Consider the following 20,392-nt stretch of genomic DNA (forward strand, 5'->3'; position numbering starts at 1 on the left):
GAGATGACAGGTCCTGCCAATTGAGTGCCAGTGTTGAGAACCTGCGAACCTTAGTCTGTGCTTTTTCACATGGATTTGTGCTGTATGTTAACAGGCGCTCCGCAATGATGGGTTAGGAAGTTCAGCCCTTCAGGCTTTATTGCCTCAGCTTGAAAGGAAGTGCAGGGGTTTTTGTATATTTAGCAAGTACGGAAGTACAGTAGAGGAGCATTTGGCACAGGCCATACAAACTTGTACATACTTAGACGCACAGGATATAGATGTGTTGTTGTTCTATATAATGTCAATTTTCTGACTTGTATGTATACTAAGAGATTTTGTTATCCTTCTAGTCAAGTGAAAAACAGAGATCTACTTGTCAAGTTTAATGACTGCTCTTAAATAATGTTGGGATCTTTGCATGTTATTTTTCTAAAATTAGAAGAGAGGCAGTGGAAGCAATCAGCTTTTTATTTTGCAGGAAGGTAATCACAACTGTAAGTAAAAAAGGTGTAGAAACCAACAGATGGGTAATTAAAAATGGTCATTCACAAACTAACTTTGGAATATGCAATTACTGCTTGCAAAAGCATTCTCTGACAATCAGTAAGCCCATGTTTCTTGAAGAAGCATGGATGGCTTACAGAAGTGATGAGTTATTTGTGGAGCAGATAATAATCTGAACGGGTATCTTAAAGGGTATATATATCTTATTTCTGGAAAAGACATAGACAGAGGTACTGCTGTCATAAAAAGCTGCATTAAAAACAGCAGTGTATGCTTGAGGAATTTTTGGTTTTTAATTATGTTTTTTTTCAGATACATCACATTTATAAATGATTGCAGCTTTAACTTGTTATGCCAGATCTGTTCTCACATGTACATGACCAAATTTTTCTACTGTTCAGTAGGGAAAATGAAGCAGTGGATATAATTGCGTAATGACAGATATGAGAGGAACAGAGAATCCCAGCAATCATTTCCTGCCAGTTGGCCAGCTTCCAGGCTGTCTCAATGGGCACACTGATGTAAAGGCAAAATGAAAATAGCTTGTTCTGAAGGGTGGTTGTTGATTGGGGGTTTTTTCCCTCCCTTGTTTGACTTTGCAGACTAAGGCATTGAAACAATTAGTTGACAGCGTGGTGTTAGTTTTCTCATGGTAAATTAAGATTAACCAAATGTGGAAATGTATTTTAGCTATAATCAGCAGATTTTGGGCTGTAACACTTTGCATCCGCTGAGGTTATGTTCATGATATTATTCATGTTATTCCTTTTCATAATGTGCAAACTTGTCCAGAGTTATCTTACATTCAGCATTTATTCAAAGACAGCAGAATTATTAGATTTATTTTTGTTAGTTTTGTAACACAGAAATGTAGAGGATCAGCATGCTAGCCATAACGTCACTCCATTTGGCACTTGGTATGTAGTACTGGCACAGATAAGAGGAATTCTTGTAACAGCCTTAATCTCTTTTTTTTATTATTATTATTGTTAATTTTCCTACAGTAAATCGAGTACTGAGGCATATTTTACATAATTATGGCAGAATTGCAGAACTTGACGGGTGGTAGTGAAGGAGCAAAGTAATATAAATATTTGCAGAACATTTCTACTATAACTTAATGCTTTGCATATGAATTTTTATAAAGATCCTAAATTAGTTTAAAGGAATGATTCCAGAAGACTGCATAGGTCCAGGCATTTTAAGAGCTGTGAATGATGACTGTGGAGCATCTCTGAGAGTTTTTGGCTAGTCATACAAAAGCAGAAAAGAGAAGGAGGAAAAGTTAAGAGGAAGGAGTTAGCAAATGCTTTGGGAATGGAGGAGGGAGAAGACACAAGCTTTCCATGTACAGGTCTTAGGCTAGAGTCATCTAGTCATTCATTTTTGATTGTTGTTTTTCTTTGGCTTACTGTATTTCACTGGAGACATATTTTCACTTACCAAATGATTGCAGCAGTTTTAAGGAGCTCCTGCAAGCACGTATCTGCTGATGCTTCCAGCCCCAAAGCGGATCTGATAGAAGGGAATATAGAAACAAATCTCAGTTACTCTGTGCAATGTCTGTTGGTTTAATTGAGCTGCTGCCCAAGGTTTGTTTCAAGCTAAGCTACCAGTTGTGGCACTGAAAGATCACAACTGAAAGGACACAAACACATGGATCCATGCCAGCCAGCTGTGCAAGAGAACAGCAAAAGACAGCATGGACAAGTAACTTTACTGGAGGTAGTTTTGCTGTGTTACACATGCTGACACTCATTTTCCCTTAAGCTAATTGGTAAGTCCACAGACAACCCCCAGTATCACCATTAACAGTACCTTTGAGCATGCTTTGAACATGTTATTAATGCTTTGTATCACCTATCTAGTGTCCTCCCTCATCCAAACTTGCACTTCAAAGGTACACAGGAGTTGTCTCCTTTCTCTCCCTTGACAATAGCTTTTGCTTTTAAATCCTCCTACACTTCACAGCTTGCTGTCTTTCATGCTGTTATTCGTGAATTGAAAAGACTTTCTCTTTCCCTTTGCAGAAGATTAATTGAGTGCTTTCTTAAAATGTAATTCTCCATGAAGCCTTTTGAACAAACCTGTCCAGCTTCCAGGTAGCACTTACTTGACATAGCTCAGGGGGTGCTACCTTGAGCTGCTGCCAGGCTGCTGCCAGCAGTACCAGTCCCCATGCCACCACCCAGCCCCACTCTTCTGCCATTTCCCACGGCAGCCATCAAGGTACTATGCTGACTGCACAGAAAACCAACCAAGAAAAAACAACTGATCCAGGTTTCTGACCAACTTGCCCTATAATTTCTGGCCACGGCTGCAAGACATCTGCAGCAGAGGTCTGAAACAGAGCAGCATTGCTTCCCTAGACTAAACTACCCTTTGTGAATACCTGTCTGATCCTGTGTCTGCCCCTCATACACAGGATGTGTGTGTGGCACCATGAATAAGGTCTTTTAAAATTTCTTTATGTTTTAGTAGCTCAACTTTCATTTTCAAATAAAAATCAAGCACTTCGGCAATGGTTTCATTAAAATCAGTGCAATTCATGTCAACCTGTTTGACAATAGGGTTTAGACGTCTAAAGATGCTTTGCCCTTCTGAAAGAATTATCCCTGAACTATACCAAGTGCATTTTGCTTTCTAGGGATTGATCCCAAAGTGCAGAGCTGCATCTCAGCCTGTCTGACTGAAATGCAAACCTTCAGTGCAAACATGTCATCACTTGTAGTCCCTCGTGAAGATTTCAAACTGGATACACTAAAGTTGCAAGGTCAACACCTTTAGGAGCAAAACACAGCTAGCTGCATAATCTTTATGCATCAGACACAGGATATTTTGCTCCTTACTTGCCAATTTAGCCTATTTTAAAAGAGAATCCAAAAATGTTAATATTCTGCTTTGGAGCTGACTGCTGAACTGATTCTATCATAATAAAATACATCTGCATAAATAACATGTATTTATAGTGTTTCTACAGGGACTTTCAATATTAATTTCAGCTAGCATTTTGCCAGTGAAATTAAGGGAAGAATACTAGTACTGTATTTCCTAGGAAAATTTTACAGATCTGTCAAATGTATCTGTGCACATTTGAAATGGTAAGCCTGCAAACAAAACAATTATTTTGGGTCTTTTTTCTGAATGGCTGTTTAGCTCTAAGTTGGCTCCTATCACAGAAGCTTTTTTGGGAAGTACTTGAGGATTTTATGAGTCTTTGTATTTTTATTATAATGTATCTTTGCAAAAACGTACTGGCTGGAGGTGCATACTTTGTTGGTCAGTGTCAAACTTCATTTTAGCATATCCCTGGTTGTGGTGCATATTGTGTTAACTGCTATTTTAAGATGTTGAATGTGTGGATGCTTGCTTACAATAATCAGGGGACTGACCCATGTCTCAGGTGGTCTTTGCTCATGAACAAAAAGCTCCACACAAAGCAAGCAGGTGAAAACAAAATGCAAGGTGGTCTGAAGGAAGGTTGGCTCAGGCCAATTAATGGTGGGCATGTAATTGGCTTCTTTATTCCTAAATGACTTTACTGCTAAAGGAGCAATTGCTAAATGAGCGTTTTTACTTCCCGTGTTCAGAGGTTGAATATCCATCACTTATTAGCCCAAAGTCCAAGGCAGCTACATAGGTGTGAAAAAATACCTGGCACCCAAAGCTCTCATTTAGCCTCAAAGCTGTGCCCTGCCACTCAAGAGGAACAAAACAGTGGTGCACTGTTTGTGACCTTTCCTTTAGTTGTAATGTAGTGTCAATCACATTGGTCTTTAATCCTTTCCAAATTATACCGTGTATCTCTTGTGCTTTAATTTTGCTTCATTCCCCTCCTGACTTGACTTTTTTCTTCTTCTATTCCTGACAAAAAAAGGAAACTATCTCTTTCCATTATATTCAGTCGTTCACCTGAGATTTGTGATGTTTGTGACCTTTTCTTCACTTTGCTTGCTTTGTTGACAGTGTTTCTATACCTTTACCCCACCGATTTTTAGCCTCTGATTTCTTTTCTGGGTTTTTGTCTCCAAAATCCCTCTTTCTCTCGATACCATGATTTCTGTTTCCAATGTATCATTTCAGTTCTCACTTTCTAACTACAAAGCAGATAGTTAGACAGAAGGGGAGAATGTCTGTGATGTCCCAGGGCTTGTGATGATCCCAAGACCTTGCACTGTAAGTTAAAGTTCCAAGTCCTTAAGTCCTCTCCAGCTGTGGGATCTAAGATATAGTGGTCTCATCCTTCTTGCTCTATTTTCTGTCTGAGAGAGTTAATTCTAGAAGTTTGTTAAGTTATTTCTTCTGTCAGCCACTCCTGTAAGAAGATGAGCTTCTACTCCTTCCTTTACTTTTGTGGTTACTAAAAAAACAAAAAAAAAGTTTCATTTCCCCAATTTCTATTTTGAATCTTCTTCTCCAATGACTTGTTCCAGTTGTCATTCATAGTATCCAAGCTGGAGGAAGAGGCTATTGACTTGATAATTTTTTACTGCTGCATTGAGAACTCAAATTTAAGTTTTCTATCCATGGAGAGCTTGTGAAGTCACTGAGCAATGGAAGAGTAACTAAAATGGGAAAACGGTGGATTGAGGAGGGTGTCCCTTCATTAGCTTACACTCGGCTCATACTTGAATTGTTAACTTTGTAGGCATTTGGATGGACAGGTACTTGCAGTTTTAAACAAAAACCTTTATTTTTGCAAATTTGATAACTTCCTGAAGAAGCTTCCAGCTTTTTTTAGCCAATAAGCCTGGCAACAGACATTCACACTTGTAGTTTCAGCTGTGACTGTACATCTAATACATTTTGTCTGCCTGAGGAGGAAATTCACTGTATGGTGGTTAAGTATGAGCAAATGTAGTGCTGTCTTTCCTGTGCTGCTTGTCACTCTTACCTCTGTCTCTAGCACAAGCTACCTATGTATAAAATACAAAAGAGTACATATTACAGTAAGAATAAGTATATGATGTACAAGTGCAAAAGACCACACCTTGTTCTTCAAAGCATTTGAAAGGTTTCTGAGATATTTTTTGTAGACCTGTGTTTGAAAAAATCTAGAGTCCACAGCCATCATGTGAGGCCAAATAGACTTCTCCAGCTTTTTTCTTATCTGAGGTTGTTGACCTCAGGAGAGGAGGAGAAGGTTACAGGGTCAAAGTCTTTTCCTCCTTGGAGCTTGCTGCTTGCTGGGAGAGGGTTGGCTGGAAAATAGATGTTTTAGAAAAAGGGTTGAGGGTCATGATTTTAATTCTGTTAGGGAACAGCTGGTTTGAGTTTCTTTCCACTTCTGTCTTCCCTCCCTTCCTCACAAATCCATGGAGAGAGAAAAATTTGTTCAGAGGAAAGCAGTAACACAAAAATAAAGGACTGCAGTATTTTCATGTATAAAATAGATCATATTTGTTATAGGACTTCACATTAAGAGAGAGAAGAGGAAATTATTAAAATATTTGAAATCCGTTATTGTTTCAAGCATTGAATTGAGATTGATCTACAGTGCCAGAGGTTTATTTGTTTTCCTGCCAAAAGTTAAATTGTTAATAGCAATATTCTAATGTTTTTTTGGTGGATAAACAATATGCATTACAATTTTTAATTTAGTGATGGACAAAGCTAATTATGAATGTGCTATGTTACTTTGCATACAAGTCACTGAAGAAAAATGGTTTGATTTGGCTATTTCTGTTCGGATTTTCTTCATCTGGGCATGCTGCTTTCATGCACTAAGACCAAAGAGAGAGAAGGGAACTCACAACTCTCAAATGAATGGCAAACTAGGAACAGATTTTTCATCTATGCTCCTCTGAAACACTGGCCTCAGGCTGTGTTGGTGTGTGGCTCAACAGCAATCAGAGGTCATAATTTCATTGGCGGTTAGCATCAGGTTTAATTTTTCTAATATGTTACATTTACCAAAATGTCTGGTTTCAGTTACACTTACGCACTGACTGAATCAGCTTTGAGCAGCATGATGTTTTAAGGTACCTGAAAGGCTACAAGAACGTTTATGGAACACATATGCTAATTGTTTTTAACCACTTTCCTCTCTAAACACAAAAATGTGTTTTTGGAAAGCCATTTAACAGTAGTAGCTAATGATGGTGTGCCTTTATTCTCAAAAATGAGCACAAGGAGTAGGTAAAATAGTTGTTTTAACAAGACTGCCATCTACTGATTTCCACAATTAAAAATACCTCTGATGAGTAGCTTGTTCATAGGTTTTTATAGCTTTATTTTCCAGATTTGTAAGATCAAGAAAATTATAAAGTCTTTCTTTTGCTTTAGGAATGTGACCAGGTTCACATTGATGACGTGTCTTCAGATGACAACGGTCAAGATTTAAGGTACAAGAGAACTGAACAAGATACAATTGCTTTGCAAGTTCCTTCCCGGGAAAGCGATGAGCTGCTGTAACACTTAGAGCAGCCCGCTCTCTTTTTAGCTGTCTGAGACTTTGCAGCACAGCAAAGTGAGTAGCTGCTGGTTGAAAGTAGCCTGTTGCTTTTCTTAATCTGGAGGTTTTCTTATCTCTGACTAGCACCTATAACTTTGGAACAGACGGCTTTCCCGCAGCCGCCACCAGTGCGAATTTATGCCTCGCGACGGGGGTGCGCGGAGGAGTGGACTGGATGCGAAAATTGGCTTTCCGCTACAGACGAGTAAAAGAAATATATAATACCTACAAAAATAATGTCGGAGGCAAGTGACTCTAGATTATCTAACAAATATAGATTAGAAGTATTAAAAGGAAAGAACTTTTGGTTTCTTCCGTTTTTGACATGGTAGTGTTTAGTGAGCTGTTTAGTTTTCAGTGTGTGGAAGATTGTCTCTGAGCTAACGAAGGCAAAGGAAAATGACAGAACATTACTCAGTTTCCGTGCAGACAAGCCCTTATCTACTCCACAGGTCTTCTTGGTCCAGCAAAAAGGGAGGCTTGGTTACAACTAAGAGCAGAAATTGAAGCTTTGACAGATTCTTGGTTGACACTTGCACTGAAAGCACTCACCCTTATTCATTCGAGGTGAGTACGAAGAGTATGGGGTAGTTTGGAAACTCTAGGATGTCTGCCGATGATCTAGAAGGGGCCGCCTGGTCTGGTAGGCAAACTGCTGAACCTGGAGGAGCTGCTACTCATTCCTTCATCTGATCTGACCATGCCACTCTGCCTTGCTGTCCTGTAAGGTGGAAAAAAATAATTTCTTTGTAACTGGCAATAATAATAGTGAGGCGTTCTGGTGGGAGGGATAAGGTTTGCCTTCTTTTGTTTTGTTTTGTTTTGTTCTGTTTTGCTTTGTTAAAAAAGAACACTTACGTTTTCTCTCCCACAGGACAAACTGTGTGAACATTCTTGTAACAACTACTCAGCTAATTCCAGCTCTGGCAAAAGTCTTGTTGTATGGACTAGGGGTTGTATTTCCCATAGAGAATATTTACAGTGCAACTAAAATAGGTGAGCTATTTTTATAATGTTGTGATACTTTTGAAGCTGTAGTTCTAAATAAAAAGATATTATAGCCTATATTTATTTCTTACATGCATTCACTGTAGCGAGTATGAAGATTAGTAATACCTGATCTCATGAAACATTTCGCATGCTAAAGCATCCTAAAAGTGCTTTTCAAATGCTTGTCATGATCCAGCACAGAAAACTAAATACAGCTCTGTTAACACTGATGCAGCCTCCGTTAGAAGGAAATATAATTGCTTTTTTGTCATAATTTCTCATAACTGAGGCTTTATAGCAATTGAGAAGGCTTTTTAGTAGACTGTCAGTACAGAATGCTGAAGCCTGCCCAGATTAGCAGAAAAAATTCTGTAAAGATAAGCCCTGGCTCCATTTGTTTTCATGGGCTCTGGAGCAAATTTTGGTAAACAAGTTAACAGAAGCAAGAATGTTTTGCTGCAGAATGTAATTATTTAAGTTCATTCATCCTGACTGTAATAAGCTTCAGCCGGGCAAATGTTTATTTCTGTTTTCTGGTTCAATATAAAAGATGTTATTCTGAGTATGCAGAAGTACATAGGACCAGATGGCAATGGTGCTTATAGTTTTTAACGTGATTATGACATATCTGTTATGTCTCAGATTCCCTCAAAATTGTGGGCTACATGAAAATATTTTTCATGTGTTCTTAAGTATATGTAATACAGGAAGCTCAAATGGCCAAGAAAAAAATGGTGGGTTATTTTTGTTTGGGTTTGTGTTTTTTTTAAAAAAAAAAAAACTTGGTTGAGAGATGTATAAATTTGAAAGCATTACCATAAAAGACTTAAAAGTGTTTCTTGGCTAAAAATGTTATGGTACTGTCTGTCAAAACTTTAAAGTAAATTAAAACTTTGAATTATAATACTTTAAATACACATTTTAATTAAAACATTTTAATGAATATTTACTTGTGACTTCATATATGCAGGACAGGAGGGTTTTTTTGGAAAGGTGCATTCAGTCACTGACTGCCACAGAAATCATGACTTTTTGTAACATGACATGATTCATTATTTTCAAGCACCATTTCAACCTAGTTGGTGTTGGAGGTTTGTAATGCCTGGTGCTACTGTTAAAGGATGTAATTGAGTAGTCTGGCTTCTCTGCTAGCTAGAAATCCTTTTTTAATTTCCAGCCTACTTGTTCTTACGCTGGTACCATTCTGTAGCTGAAATAACTATTTTGAAAAACATGATTTTTCCCATCGGTTGCTGTAGAGACACTGGTAAGCATGTACCATGACCAGACTGAAGTGGTCTTTCAGAACGGGGACATCTGAGATAACTCAACTGTAAGCATTTGCTTTCTTTCTGGCTTCCTAGTACCAGTACCGGAAGCTTCCCAGTATCGGTGCCTACATGTAGGACTGGAGCACTGGGATCATTTCCCTAGGTCTGTGCAGTGAAGTAATGAGCCACATTAATGGATCCCAGTGCAGGATCAAGGACCTTGCCCATGTATTGGATTACAGGCATTTAAATCTAAATCTTCTGGGTGACCTTCTAAGTCAGGATACTACTGTTTCAGGAGCTGTGATTAATCTTGTCACAGGTTGTGGAGAAAAAGCTAGAATTTCAACTCAGATTCAATCAATTTGCTCAGTTCAGGATACTGGCTGTAAACAGCTGGTAGAGAATTCTCCTGGTAGGGAATTTCCCCCTGAAACCTGTCTCAGATTAAGGAAGGATACAAGAAAGGTGATACTGCGGATCTCTAGTATGCTGTGTCTACCATGGCGTGTGTGCTAAAGGACCTCATGGAGCAGATTTTAAGGTTGCCTATCAGCTGCTGTGGTGGGAGGAAAGCTGCAGTCGGCCTTGATATGTCATCCTGCAGAAGAGGCTCTTCTCTCCCAATAGGTCTAATTACATATTCAAAGCGTTGGGGTGATCCAGGCTAAAAAGTGATTTATTTTATGTCGTCCCATCAACACCTATCCTGAATAGTTTGATCTTTTTGTTTCAGGAAAGGAAAGTTGTTTTGAGCGAATAATTCAACGATTTGGAAGAAAAGTAGTGTATGTTGTTATAGGGGATGGTGTTGAAGAAGAACAAGGTGCAAAAAAGGTAATAGCCTTTTTTCAGTGTGGGTTCATTTCAAGAGTCTGGAAGCAAGACTGTCTTTTCTTCGACATGGGACAGCATGCATTGATGTTTGGATTTTGTATCTTTGCTTTATGAAATCTGTTTTGACCATATCTAGTAGAAAGCTGCATAAAAGTGTACATAATGATGTGCCCTGCTGTTCTCCAGAAGACACATTAAGCTAGCTGTATATGCTTGATGTATTTCAAAAAGGAGCCAGAAAATGGACCCCAGCTTTTGTGCCAAGAGCTAATAGTTCTGTTTTCATTGGCATCTTAAAATACCACATAGGATGTTATGTATATAAGCAAAAAATGGCGATTCTTACTGATCAAAGGCAGTGTGCTATTTGACTATATGAAATACGTATATGTCACACCTTGAAATAGCATGTAGGACTGGAGTAAGTATACATAGATTTCAGCTTTCTTATGCGTCCATAATTTGAATTCTGTGTTCAGGTAACTGCTTGTGACTTGTCCTGCATTCATAACTTCAGTTAACTGAGCAGAGGATACTGTTTGACTGTGACTTTATTATTTTTTGCTTTCCTCTGGGAAAAAGGGGAAAATTCACTTCTTTTTTTTTTTTTCTCAGTGTGGAGTAAGCTCCATAAAAAGCAATTATTCCCACTGACTAATAATAGGCAATATTCTTAGCCTTGCTATTCTACCCAAGTACACCAGATACAGACTGTTCACTTGGAGGAATGAGGCATAGTGTTGGCTATTTGAACAATAGGAGAAAGAGTAGGAAAATGGGCATTTCTGTTCTTGCTTCCTTTTACAGGTAAATTGCTTTCACACAGCTGCTTTCTTACCATGAAACCCTCCGTGGTACTTCTATATCTGTTTCCACTGTAACTTTCTAAATTGGAGCAGTGAAACTAATTAGTCCACATGGCATTTTAACAACCACTGACTTGTTTTGCTTCATGAAATCTGGGTTCTGTGCCCCCGAAGCGTTGTGGGTAGGTTCCCGGCTCGTCCTGGCACTTCGCAGAGTCTCAGTTTCATATATCCCTTTGGCGGACTGACAGGAACAGTTTGCTCCTTTCTCCTTCAGAAATGCCTTTCATCTTTGTGGAGAAATGTTTTCCCGCTGTAAATGATTACATTTTAAAAGCTGCATTTAAGATTGGGGAAAAAAAAATTCTTCTCTTTGTTCCTTTTCTGTTGCTCAGTGAAATAGTGTTGTATATGATAATGGCAGGAGTAGTCCTTGCAGTAACATTATCTAATTCAACGCTTTTTTCAACAGGAAACATGATTCAGAATAGCATAAGAAAAAGCCTTTCCAGTCACTAAGAGGAGTAGCAGTATAGAAAGTTCCTTTGTGCCGTTACTTCTGTGTATTCTTTCTCGGTGGAAGGAATTTTCAGATTCAAAGCCTGTTAGATACTCTGGATTAAATTATCTGCTGCAGCAATGCCAGAGAAGTCAATAAGTAGACCAGCAGCGCTGCCTCTCTGCAGGAACTAATAATTTGATTAAGGAAAATCCTTTCGTGATTCTTGTTCTGCTGCTTACTCCACCAAAAAAGAAGCCACTATTTCACCTGTGAAAGCAGGATTTGCTGCTTAAGTTTTGGCCCTCACATCCTGCAAGAGCAAGAACCACACGCAGTGCCTTGTGGTGTGAGGAGCTGCTCCCAACTCAGTTGGTGCCTTTTTGGTTGCTGTTCCTCAGGTTGTTTTTAGGGTTAATAAGAGGAGTGAACATGAGAGTGCACCCTAGTGTATGCTGTGCTTCAGTTTAAAGAGGCATCCCCTGTCTAAAGAATAAATGATATCGCTGTATTAGAAAACATTAAAAGCCTAGACCTTCTCTGGAGAGTGTGAAAACAAAACAGGCGAAGATTTATCCCCACAAAAACACCCAAAGCCCATCAATCCAAAGTGGCATAACTGCCCCATGATGTACCAACCCCATTGCTTTGCTTATCCCCTGAACCTTGTTAGCTGGTTCCTTCCTACCTTCCTTCCCATCAGCACATTGCTCTTTGTGATACCCTCAGGGCAGGGATGGCTTTTGTGTTACCCCTTTGCACAACCCTTTGCTGAAGGGGTTTGGCCTGTGGTGAAGCCCGTAGTATATGTAAGTTTCTTTACACTACTTAGAACATAAACGGTGCATCCTTTTTTAAATAGCATTTGATTGATTACATGTAAACTAGAATGAGTATTTTTAAGTGAGCATATAAATTCAAACCCATTTTATTTGAGAGGGTGTTTTATTCTGTGTTTGTTTAGTAAGAACAGATGAACTTCCAGCTTAGGAGGTAAGAAAGTTAAGGTTTGTTAAAAACAGTTTATCAATTGCTTCATCATGAAACAAGATTTTTCATTTATGTCCTTCATTCACAGAAAATCCTGAGTCAATACAACAACAGGAAAAATAAAGGTCACATTTAGAATCCTTTTATTATTGTCATTATTGTAAAAATTCGGTTACAGAAGCTTTTTAATACCATTTAAAATATCATTGTTCTTTTGAGGAACATTTTTAGAACAGACTGTTTTTTCGTAAAATGCCTCTTTTGATTGATTAAAATAAATACAATACACTAAGGAAACCACACGCTCTTACGTTTCATGTAGCACGGGACAAGCCATGGTATCAACACCTTTGTTTAGCTGTCACTTCCAGCAAAGTATTATATAAGACAATTAAAATTCTCGGGATGTTTGCATTGCAAACTGAGGAATAATTGTACCCTTCTGGATCTGTTCAGCAACCAGCCAGCTTGGCTGTAATGCCAGGGTTTATGCCAAGGTTTCTACCTTGGGATCAGCGTCCCTGGGAAAAGAGGGAGAGGAGTGGAGAGAGAAGCGGGTGTGAGAACCAAGGGTGCTTGGGACAGCTGCTGGCATCAGTGTGGCTGCTGTGTGGGTCAGAGCCACTGCTTGTGAGTGCCACTGCAGTGACACAGCGATTTGCAGTTTCTGAGGTTTTGTACCAGAGATGCCCTTGTCTTGGCGTTTTGTTTAGTTGTGTTTTATTTTGTTTTCTTTTGTGTGAGTTCATCTTTTCCTTTGCCTTCGGAGACACAGTTGGGAAATATTCATAAGGCAGAAAAAAACCAACTCCGGAGTTTTTCTACTTAGAGAATTCTCCAAAGGATTTCTAATTTGTGAGAGGAGACAAAGGAGGAGGCTCTTTGCAGTGAGGAGCTGGATTTTACATCAGGTGATTCGGGAGAGCCTGGGCAAATCGGCATCTCCCTGTGTCTCCAAAATGGTTGTGCTCCCTCAGAGGGAAATTGGGAGGAAAAATCATAAATCTTTTTGGAGCAATAAATAGAATATAAATGGGTATCCAATATGCCGCTACTTTTAAGCTCACAGTCACACTGTGCTGGTCAGGTTTGGGGTAGGAAGTAAAGACGACTGCTTAGCAAATCTGGCAGGAACACAACAAAAATACTGTGAAAGATGACAGAAACTGATGAGTTTTCTATTCAAATCCGTCACAAATCTCAGGAGTATGGTTTTTGTATAAATATGTATTCATTCAAGGAAGAAGGATAGTCTGCAGTTTTCAGTGTTTTGCACATGTATTAATAGAAATGCTTTATTTGATTGAATAAAATAATTGAAGTTTTGTTCTTTTACGAAGCGCTGAAAAATAATGAAAATATTTCAGAAATAAAATACCTTAATATTTTAGGTTATTTAATAATAATATTAGATTTACTAAATTAGTAATGTCAGTTTTCATGCTTTTTTACACCAAACCCAAACTTTTGCCACCAAATTTCGTTTCAAAATATCATTAAAAAGTTTATAAATGTGTTTATTAGCAAGTATCATCTACAAAACAATTCATGTTTTTTAAAAGACAAAAGCTTCATACTTACTTGGAAGATATTGTAGTAGTACACAAAATCATTTTTTTACTACCAGGCTAGAAGCATATTCCTCCGATATGCAGTAAGAAAAGCTTTCTTGTAGTTTCATTAGATTCTAATGCATCCAGTTACACCACCTATTTATTAGCGGTTAGCATTTGTCATCCATTCAAATGAGATATTAGCATTTTTCAGTGTGCTCACAATACAAGACACATGTTGTACATGAGGTGTACTAAGTGTCAGCAGGGATGGCTTTCTAAAGGCAATATTTAGTGTATCTATCTATCTATCTATCTATATCTATATACAAAGAAGCTCTTGCCCAGTCATTCGGTAAGAAAAATTGTGCTTCTTTCTCATGGGTGTGTTGCCACTTTTGATGGGGCTGAATAGTTGTGGATACATGGGGCATGTTAATACAGGAATAATGTATACAGTTTTGAATGGTAAAGTTGTTACTTTAAGTGTTTTAGTTTTGCACAATCATTTGTTAGATAAGGTGAAAATTACCATAAATGCTCCATGAACACACATGCATATATATGTACACATATGTGTGTGAGACTGTATATACATACGCAAACATATACATATAGATACGTATAGATGTGTGTCAGATTTGTTTGCCCACCTCTTAGCTGTGAAGGCTGTGCCATAGGGTCAGACTGATAGAGATCTGAATTGGCTGCGTTTGGCTGTGCGCAGAGCGCCAGTGCAGATTCCAGCCCCATGCAGCCGCTGCGTTCCTGGCGTGCTTTATTTCTTGGGAGTGTGCTGCTGGTCTTTTGACCTATATGCAGGAGAACTGAAAATAATTATAATCCTGAGGTTTACAAAACCTCTTTGTTTTCATGGCATTCTCCAGAGTCATTCCACACCTCACTCCTGTAACTACACTGAGTAAACGGAGGTATGCGCCTTTCACAGACAGTGGAAGGAGGACACTTAACTGAGTTTGAAATGGACAGATATAGCCAAAATAACAACCACTTAAAGTTTTTGTTTAAAAACTGACCATAAACAGCTGAGGGTAATCCAAAACTTGATATTGCATGTGGACATCTAGCAAGAATCTCTGTGATTTGATTTAGCAGAAGCTAAACCTTCTGTTAAATCAATCAGGGTCTTTAACTGCCCTAGCTGCCTGGTGTGTGTACGCTCTGTGATGCTGAGGTTGTTACTAGGGAAGCAGTATAATGCTGGAGCTGCATGAAGTGGGAGCTGGAAGCCAAGAATTTATTACTACAATTCTCCCTATTCATTAGTTTGCTGTATGACCTTGGAGGGCGTCCATGTCATTGACTCTTGGCTTCTGCGGGGACACTACACAAAGGCAGGTGTCCACCAAACTCTTCACCACCCAACATCTTAGGTATGCTATTTACACCTCCCTGACCCAGTGGTTGAGGCAGAGCTGGTGCCAAGCTAACTAAGAGGAGCAGGGAGCTGGCTGGCTGGCAGGGAGATCAGGTAGGTCCTACCTGGCAGGGAGCTTCTAAGAGGGAAATAGCAGCCATGCAAGAAAGAGAGGCAGCACTGCTGAGCACTGCTGGCCAAGTGCACTCAGCTGGCAAACACTGCATGGACCTACTGCAAGCACAAACCTGTGCCCGTTTGTCCTTGAGGTAATGCTGCTATCAGATGTTATAAACGCTGTCAGGAAGATCTCTCGGCCTAAAGAAGAGACAGGTGCCCAGAAGCTTTTGGTGAGTCCAGAGAACAGCATGATTAGAAATTTTTATTCATTTTGCTCTTGCTGGTTCATTTCCTGAGCATGGTGCAAAAAATTAATCTTTAGGAAAGATTTGAGTTGGAAAGCAGCAGTGTCCGACCTGGCAGCACACAGAGGACAGACTATCCGTATAATGTAACAGGGAAGATACTGGGATGTGGAGCTGTAACCAACTGAGCAATTAATTGCGTCTAGTTTCTGTTGCAGGTGGAGCATAGAGACAGTATAGTGGCGGTCTAGATTGAAGATGTAGAAGTAGTAGGTGTCATAATCAGCGTTTAACACTTCCTTAAGGCAAGAATTAATCTGTGAAAGTGTTTTGGAAATATATAAGTGTTTTTTCCAACAAAGTCTCAATTGTCTCTGAATTTCATTGTTTGTTTTGTTCTCTCTAGAAGCAGCTCATGCATTTATCTTCAAGCTGAGATTTAGTCAGCTGTTTCTCAAGGCTTCGTAACAGTCTAGAGTAAAGTGAAACAGAACAGAAACTCTTCCAATGGTGCTTCCTTGTGGGTCATTTTATTTTCTTCCTGAAGAAATTTCTTTGATCTAAAAGCTAGGCATATCTGAATGTGGGCATCTGTTGATGCATCCATATTACATTTTAACTCAGATCAGGAGTGTCATATTGAAGCAGACCTTCCAGTCATTCCACCTCACTATGCTTTGATTAACATCCTGGACTGATTTAAGGGGGAGGGGTTGGGGGGGACAGGGGGACGGCAGGGGGGACGGATACATTCCTTTTGGACAGAACTAAATAACATATTGTCCAGGTTCTGACCAAATACTCTTCAATTGCTAGTGGGCACTTTTTCCACAATGGCAGACTAGAGCTATTCTGAAGAGAAAACCCTGAAACATGGGGACTGGGTGCTCAACACCCCCTCCTTCACTCTGCAGTCCCTCTTAACTGTGCAACTCTGTGCTTGCTAACACTTGTCCTTCACTGGGTGCGCATTTTCCAGATTCCTTACAGTGCTACCTTGCTGATTGTGTGCGACTCTTTAGTCTTGCTTATTAATATTCATTCAGCATTATCTTCTCTGACTCTCAAAAGAGCAACAGTTGATCGTTCCGTAATAGTTGCCATTTGACTTCAGAGGGAGTTGCCGCTGCGTACGTGGTTATGTTTCTTCTAACCATCTCTGCTTTATTCTATAAATTCAACCCAATTCATCATCACATCAGTATCTGGATTGAATCAGCATTCTTCTAAAAATAATATTTATTTATACACTGACAGATATTTACCTGAGCTTCTAGAGACAAATTTATGACAGGCTCTGCGCTGAGGTGTTTGCCTTCTGAGACAAGTATAAGATAAAATCACAGGGCTTGCAGTAAACATGCAGCTGGAGAGAGCTTCACATTGTTTTCAAAATTGTTTTTGAACATAAAATTTCAGAAGACTTGAATGAAAAAAAGGTCAGCATACAAGTGATAATCAGAAGACAGAGTTTTGCCACTGGCTTCGATAGAATTAGGTCTTTACTCTGGAGGTGCTGATGGGGGATGAAGAAAGCCTGTCTGAAAAGTTGTAGACAAAATGCTTGGGGAAATCAGAAGCTATTGTGATAATAAATTGCTTGTTGTTTGCTTCCTAAAGATGCCTGGACACACGCTGACCCAATTAAAAGGTGAACATGATCATGTTAGCCTTCAGAACATTGTTGAATTGAAGCTGTTTTCCCGTGGGTTTTATAGAATATTTTCCTGCCAAAAGTGGATGATTGTTTTGGTTATCTTTTTTTATTATTATTATTTATGCAAAAGTTCTTGCTGACACTATAATCCCTGGTTTAGAGTATAGAGTATAAAAATAGTTCTTATTCAAATTTTTACCCTTCATGCATGAGCTAATATGTGATTTTTTCTGGTATTTGTGGTTTTGGTTTATTCAGGCTCTTTGCAAACATATTTGTGCTCCAGACAGCTTTTATTACAGCTAATAGGAAAAAAATATGTATTTATTTTAAAATTATTCCATATGGAAAAGTTGTTTTAAGATCAGTGCTAACAATGAAGCATGTTATACAAACTACTGGGATAAAATACCTTTCAAAGTGATGTGAGCAACACATGAACTAATCACCATGGCTATGTTCTTAACTCACCTGCCAGGGATAGTTCCACAAGGAACAAACTCGTTTTGATAGTAAATAGTACTTTCACTTCCTTTATTTTGGGTTGTTTTTTTTTAAATCAGGTTCTGTTCCCTTCCTCAGACTACCCACATACTTCATGTATAGGTTATTTTTCCTATTTTTTCTAGAAATAATGTTTTCTTCTGCAATGTGCTGAAATCTGTTTTCCTTACAAAGAGATGAGAAATCCTTCCCTTCCGTATGATCTCCTGACACATTTGATGTTGTTCCTGTTGGTAAATAGATTTGCTGTTGGGAATTTCTGCTGGGGCAGTGGGTCAAAAAAGAAACCAGAGATAAATGTGAAGGGCTTGAGGTTTAAGGAGCTCTTTTTCACTCAGAGTGTTGCCATGTCCTTGCAGAAAATAATGGGTGGGTCTAAATACCAGAATGCTTGGCGTTATTTTTACATGTTGTCTGTGCTGCTTACAGCATGCTATGCCATTTTGGAGGATCTCAAGCCACTCTGACCTTATGGCCCTTCACCATGCCTTGGAACTAGAGTACTTGTAGCAGCTCAGCAGCACTTTCAAACCTCAGAGTCTCCTTCTGCCCGTGGACGGGATGCCTGTGTCTTGTGTCAGCATTGGACTACAGAACTTTGTGATTTCAACATGTTGACGTACAGCTGCAATTGGTCTTAACCCTTGCCCTTTCAGCAAATGGAGGAGCATGTCTTTTTCTTCAGAACAGCTGTTGACTCCGGTACTGTGAGTCCAACGAAACTAAGCCATGCGAGTGTTTGAACAACTCATCTTTACCGTATTTGCTACCAAAAAGAAACAGAGAAGGGGAGGAAAAAAAAAAAAAAGGAAATAAAAGGTTCATACCTGTGAAGAAAAAAAAAGGACCTGTAAATGCTTTGTAGTTCTTAGACTCTTCGATGTGACACACACCGTTTCTTCAACACAGCAAACTTGATTGCACAATGAAGACTGAGATTTTTCAAAATACCAGTGGAGTAATTTTCTTGTAAAGAAGGTTTACTTTTTGGTTTCTCATACCCAGGGTACTCTGTACATCTTTACTTATTTATGAACAGACTGTATTTTGACATCATATAAATAAGGATATGTATAATAGGATTAAAGGCTATTATAAGCCTTTGCCTTATGGTACAGCAACTACTTTTGATTTTAGCACATTACAGAGTAGTTTAAAATATGTCTAATTTAAACTAATAGGTACATCACTGAGACAATCATGTACAGGAAGAATTTTTTGTGTAAATTTGTAATAATGAATGATTCTTTTACATATTGTTAAGGTAAATGCTATTGAAAGATAGTAATGCCTTGTTGGTGAAGAATGAGGCCACATATGCACAAACTGTTGTGCAGTGCCTTATCAATGCGTTGGATATAAATATGTAGATAATGGATTTTTTTAGATAAATTTGTCAAGACCAAAAGCATGGATGTCAAGTGTCAATAGGAATTGGGTTTTGTTCTTCTCAGCTGTTTCTCTTACCTTTTTCTTCTCTCATCTACTCTGATCGTGAAAAGATTGATTTCTCCCACCCCTACCCCACCCCCAAGGAAATACTGATAAAACAAACTGAAGAGGAGTCCTTTGCTGTCTTCTGTTTCCTCTTTTAAAGTTAACGTAGTAACCCTTTTTTAGAGTATTGAAAAATTAATTAGGAGATTCATTCCATAAAGAAATAGAGAAAGATCACAAATATATTTTAAGACATGACTTGAAGTGGAATCTTGGTACCGAAGAGTTTATGTCTCATCCAAAAATGAAGGAAACTACCATCATCATTATTTTTAGAAATTAGAAATGAGAATATTTTGGAGAAATTGAACAAGAATACTCATACACATTTAAGTTTTTTAATCCTCTTCCACCAGGAGTCAGATTTTCCTAAGAGATAACATCCATTGCCGGCAATGGAAATACTGAAATAGTTATCACCAAGGAGTTAAAATTTGCTTTTGTCTATACCCATTTACAGGACAAACCTAGACTGTGTCTCTGTGACTTGTGACTTTTCTAATCTTGAAGGCCATGAGCTATTTGGTCAGATAAACTGTTAGTCTGACTTTTCAGCTTGAATTGTACCAATTCCCTTTGCTTGAGTTAAATCTCTTCATTAAAAAGAAGCCTTGGCTTTGTTGGCTCATTCTCCAGCTTTTCTTCTTGTTTTCTTCTGCTAAACATACCAGCCTTGAAACAGCTACCTGCAAAGCTACAAAGCACCGATGTAGCTACAAGACAACACCCTTCTCTATTGGAGGAATCATATTGCTGCTAGAATTCGATGTTTGTGGATTGCTTTATTACCAACAGAGAGGTTTTTATCCTACCAAGACTTGCACACGTGCTTTACTTTACCCAGTATGAGTGCTGGAATTCACCCAGTACTCACATACATACATAAAGCACATTGTGGGTAGTTTTTAGAATTGAGACTATAATTAGCCTTCTTTTTCATCAAGCAAAGTAGACAGTGATGGGGGTTTGGTTTTCTGTTTTGGTTTTTTTTTTTCTCTCTTTTCAATTTTTAGTCACTTGCGGACTGAAAAAAAAACCAGTTTATCTGGGCCTTATTGTACAAAAAGTGTGTTGTGTCCACAATTGTGTACAGAATTTTTCTTCA

The 20,392-nt window shown here is 38.7% G+C and overlaps 1 protein-coding gene across 10 annotated transcripts in view; it reads left to right on the plus strand.

Annotated features, from left to right (window-relative positions):
• The window catches only part of EYA1 (EYA transcriptional coactivator and phosphatase 1), a 168,874-nt gene extending 149,530 nt beyond the window's left edge, over positions 1-19,344 (plus strand). For all 10 annotated transcript variants that reach the window (XM_055800635.1, XM_055800633.1, XM_055800630.1 and 7 more), the window contains 6 exons: positions 6,772-6,830; positions 7,025-7,185; positions 7,393-7,507; positions 7,815-7,936; positions 9,938-10,038; positions 18,220-19,344. In XM_055800635.1, coding sequence (XP_055656610.1) covers positions 6,772-6,830; positions 7,025-7,185; positions 7,393-7,507; positions 7,815-7,936; positions 9,938-10,038; positions 18,220-18,300 — 639 coding nt within the window. In that variant the 3' untranslated portion in view covers positions 18,301-19,344. The remainder of the gene's footprint in view (positions 1-6,771; positions 6,831-7,024; positions 7,186-7,392; positions 7,508-7,814; positions 7,937-9,937; positions 10,039-18,219) is intronic.
• Positions 19,345-20,392: the final 1,048 nt, after the last annotated feature.

The sequence above is a fragment of the Falco peregrinus genome, chromosome 3, assembly GCF_023634155.1.
Source record: "Falco peregrinus isolate bFalPer1 chromosome 3, bFalPer1.pri, whole genome shotgun sequence".
In the NCBI taxonomy this organism is placed as follows: Eukaryota; Metazoa; Chordata; class Aves; order Falconiformes; family Falconidae; genus Falco; species Falco peregrinus.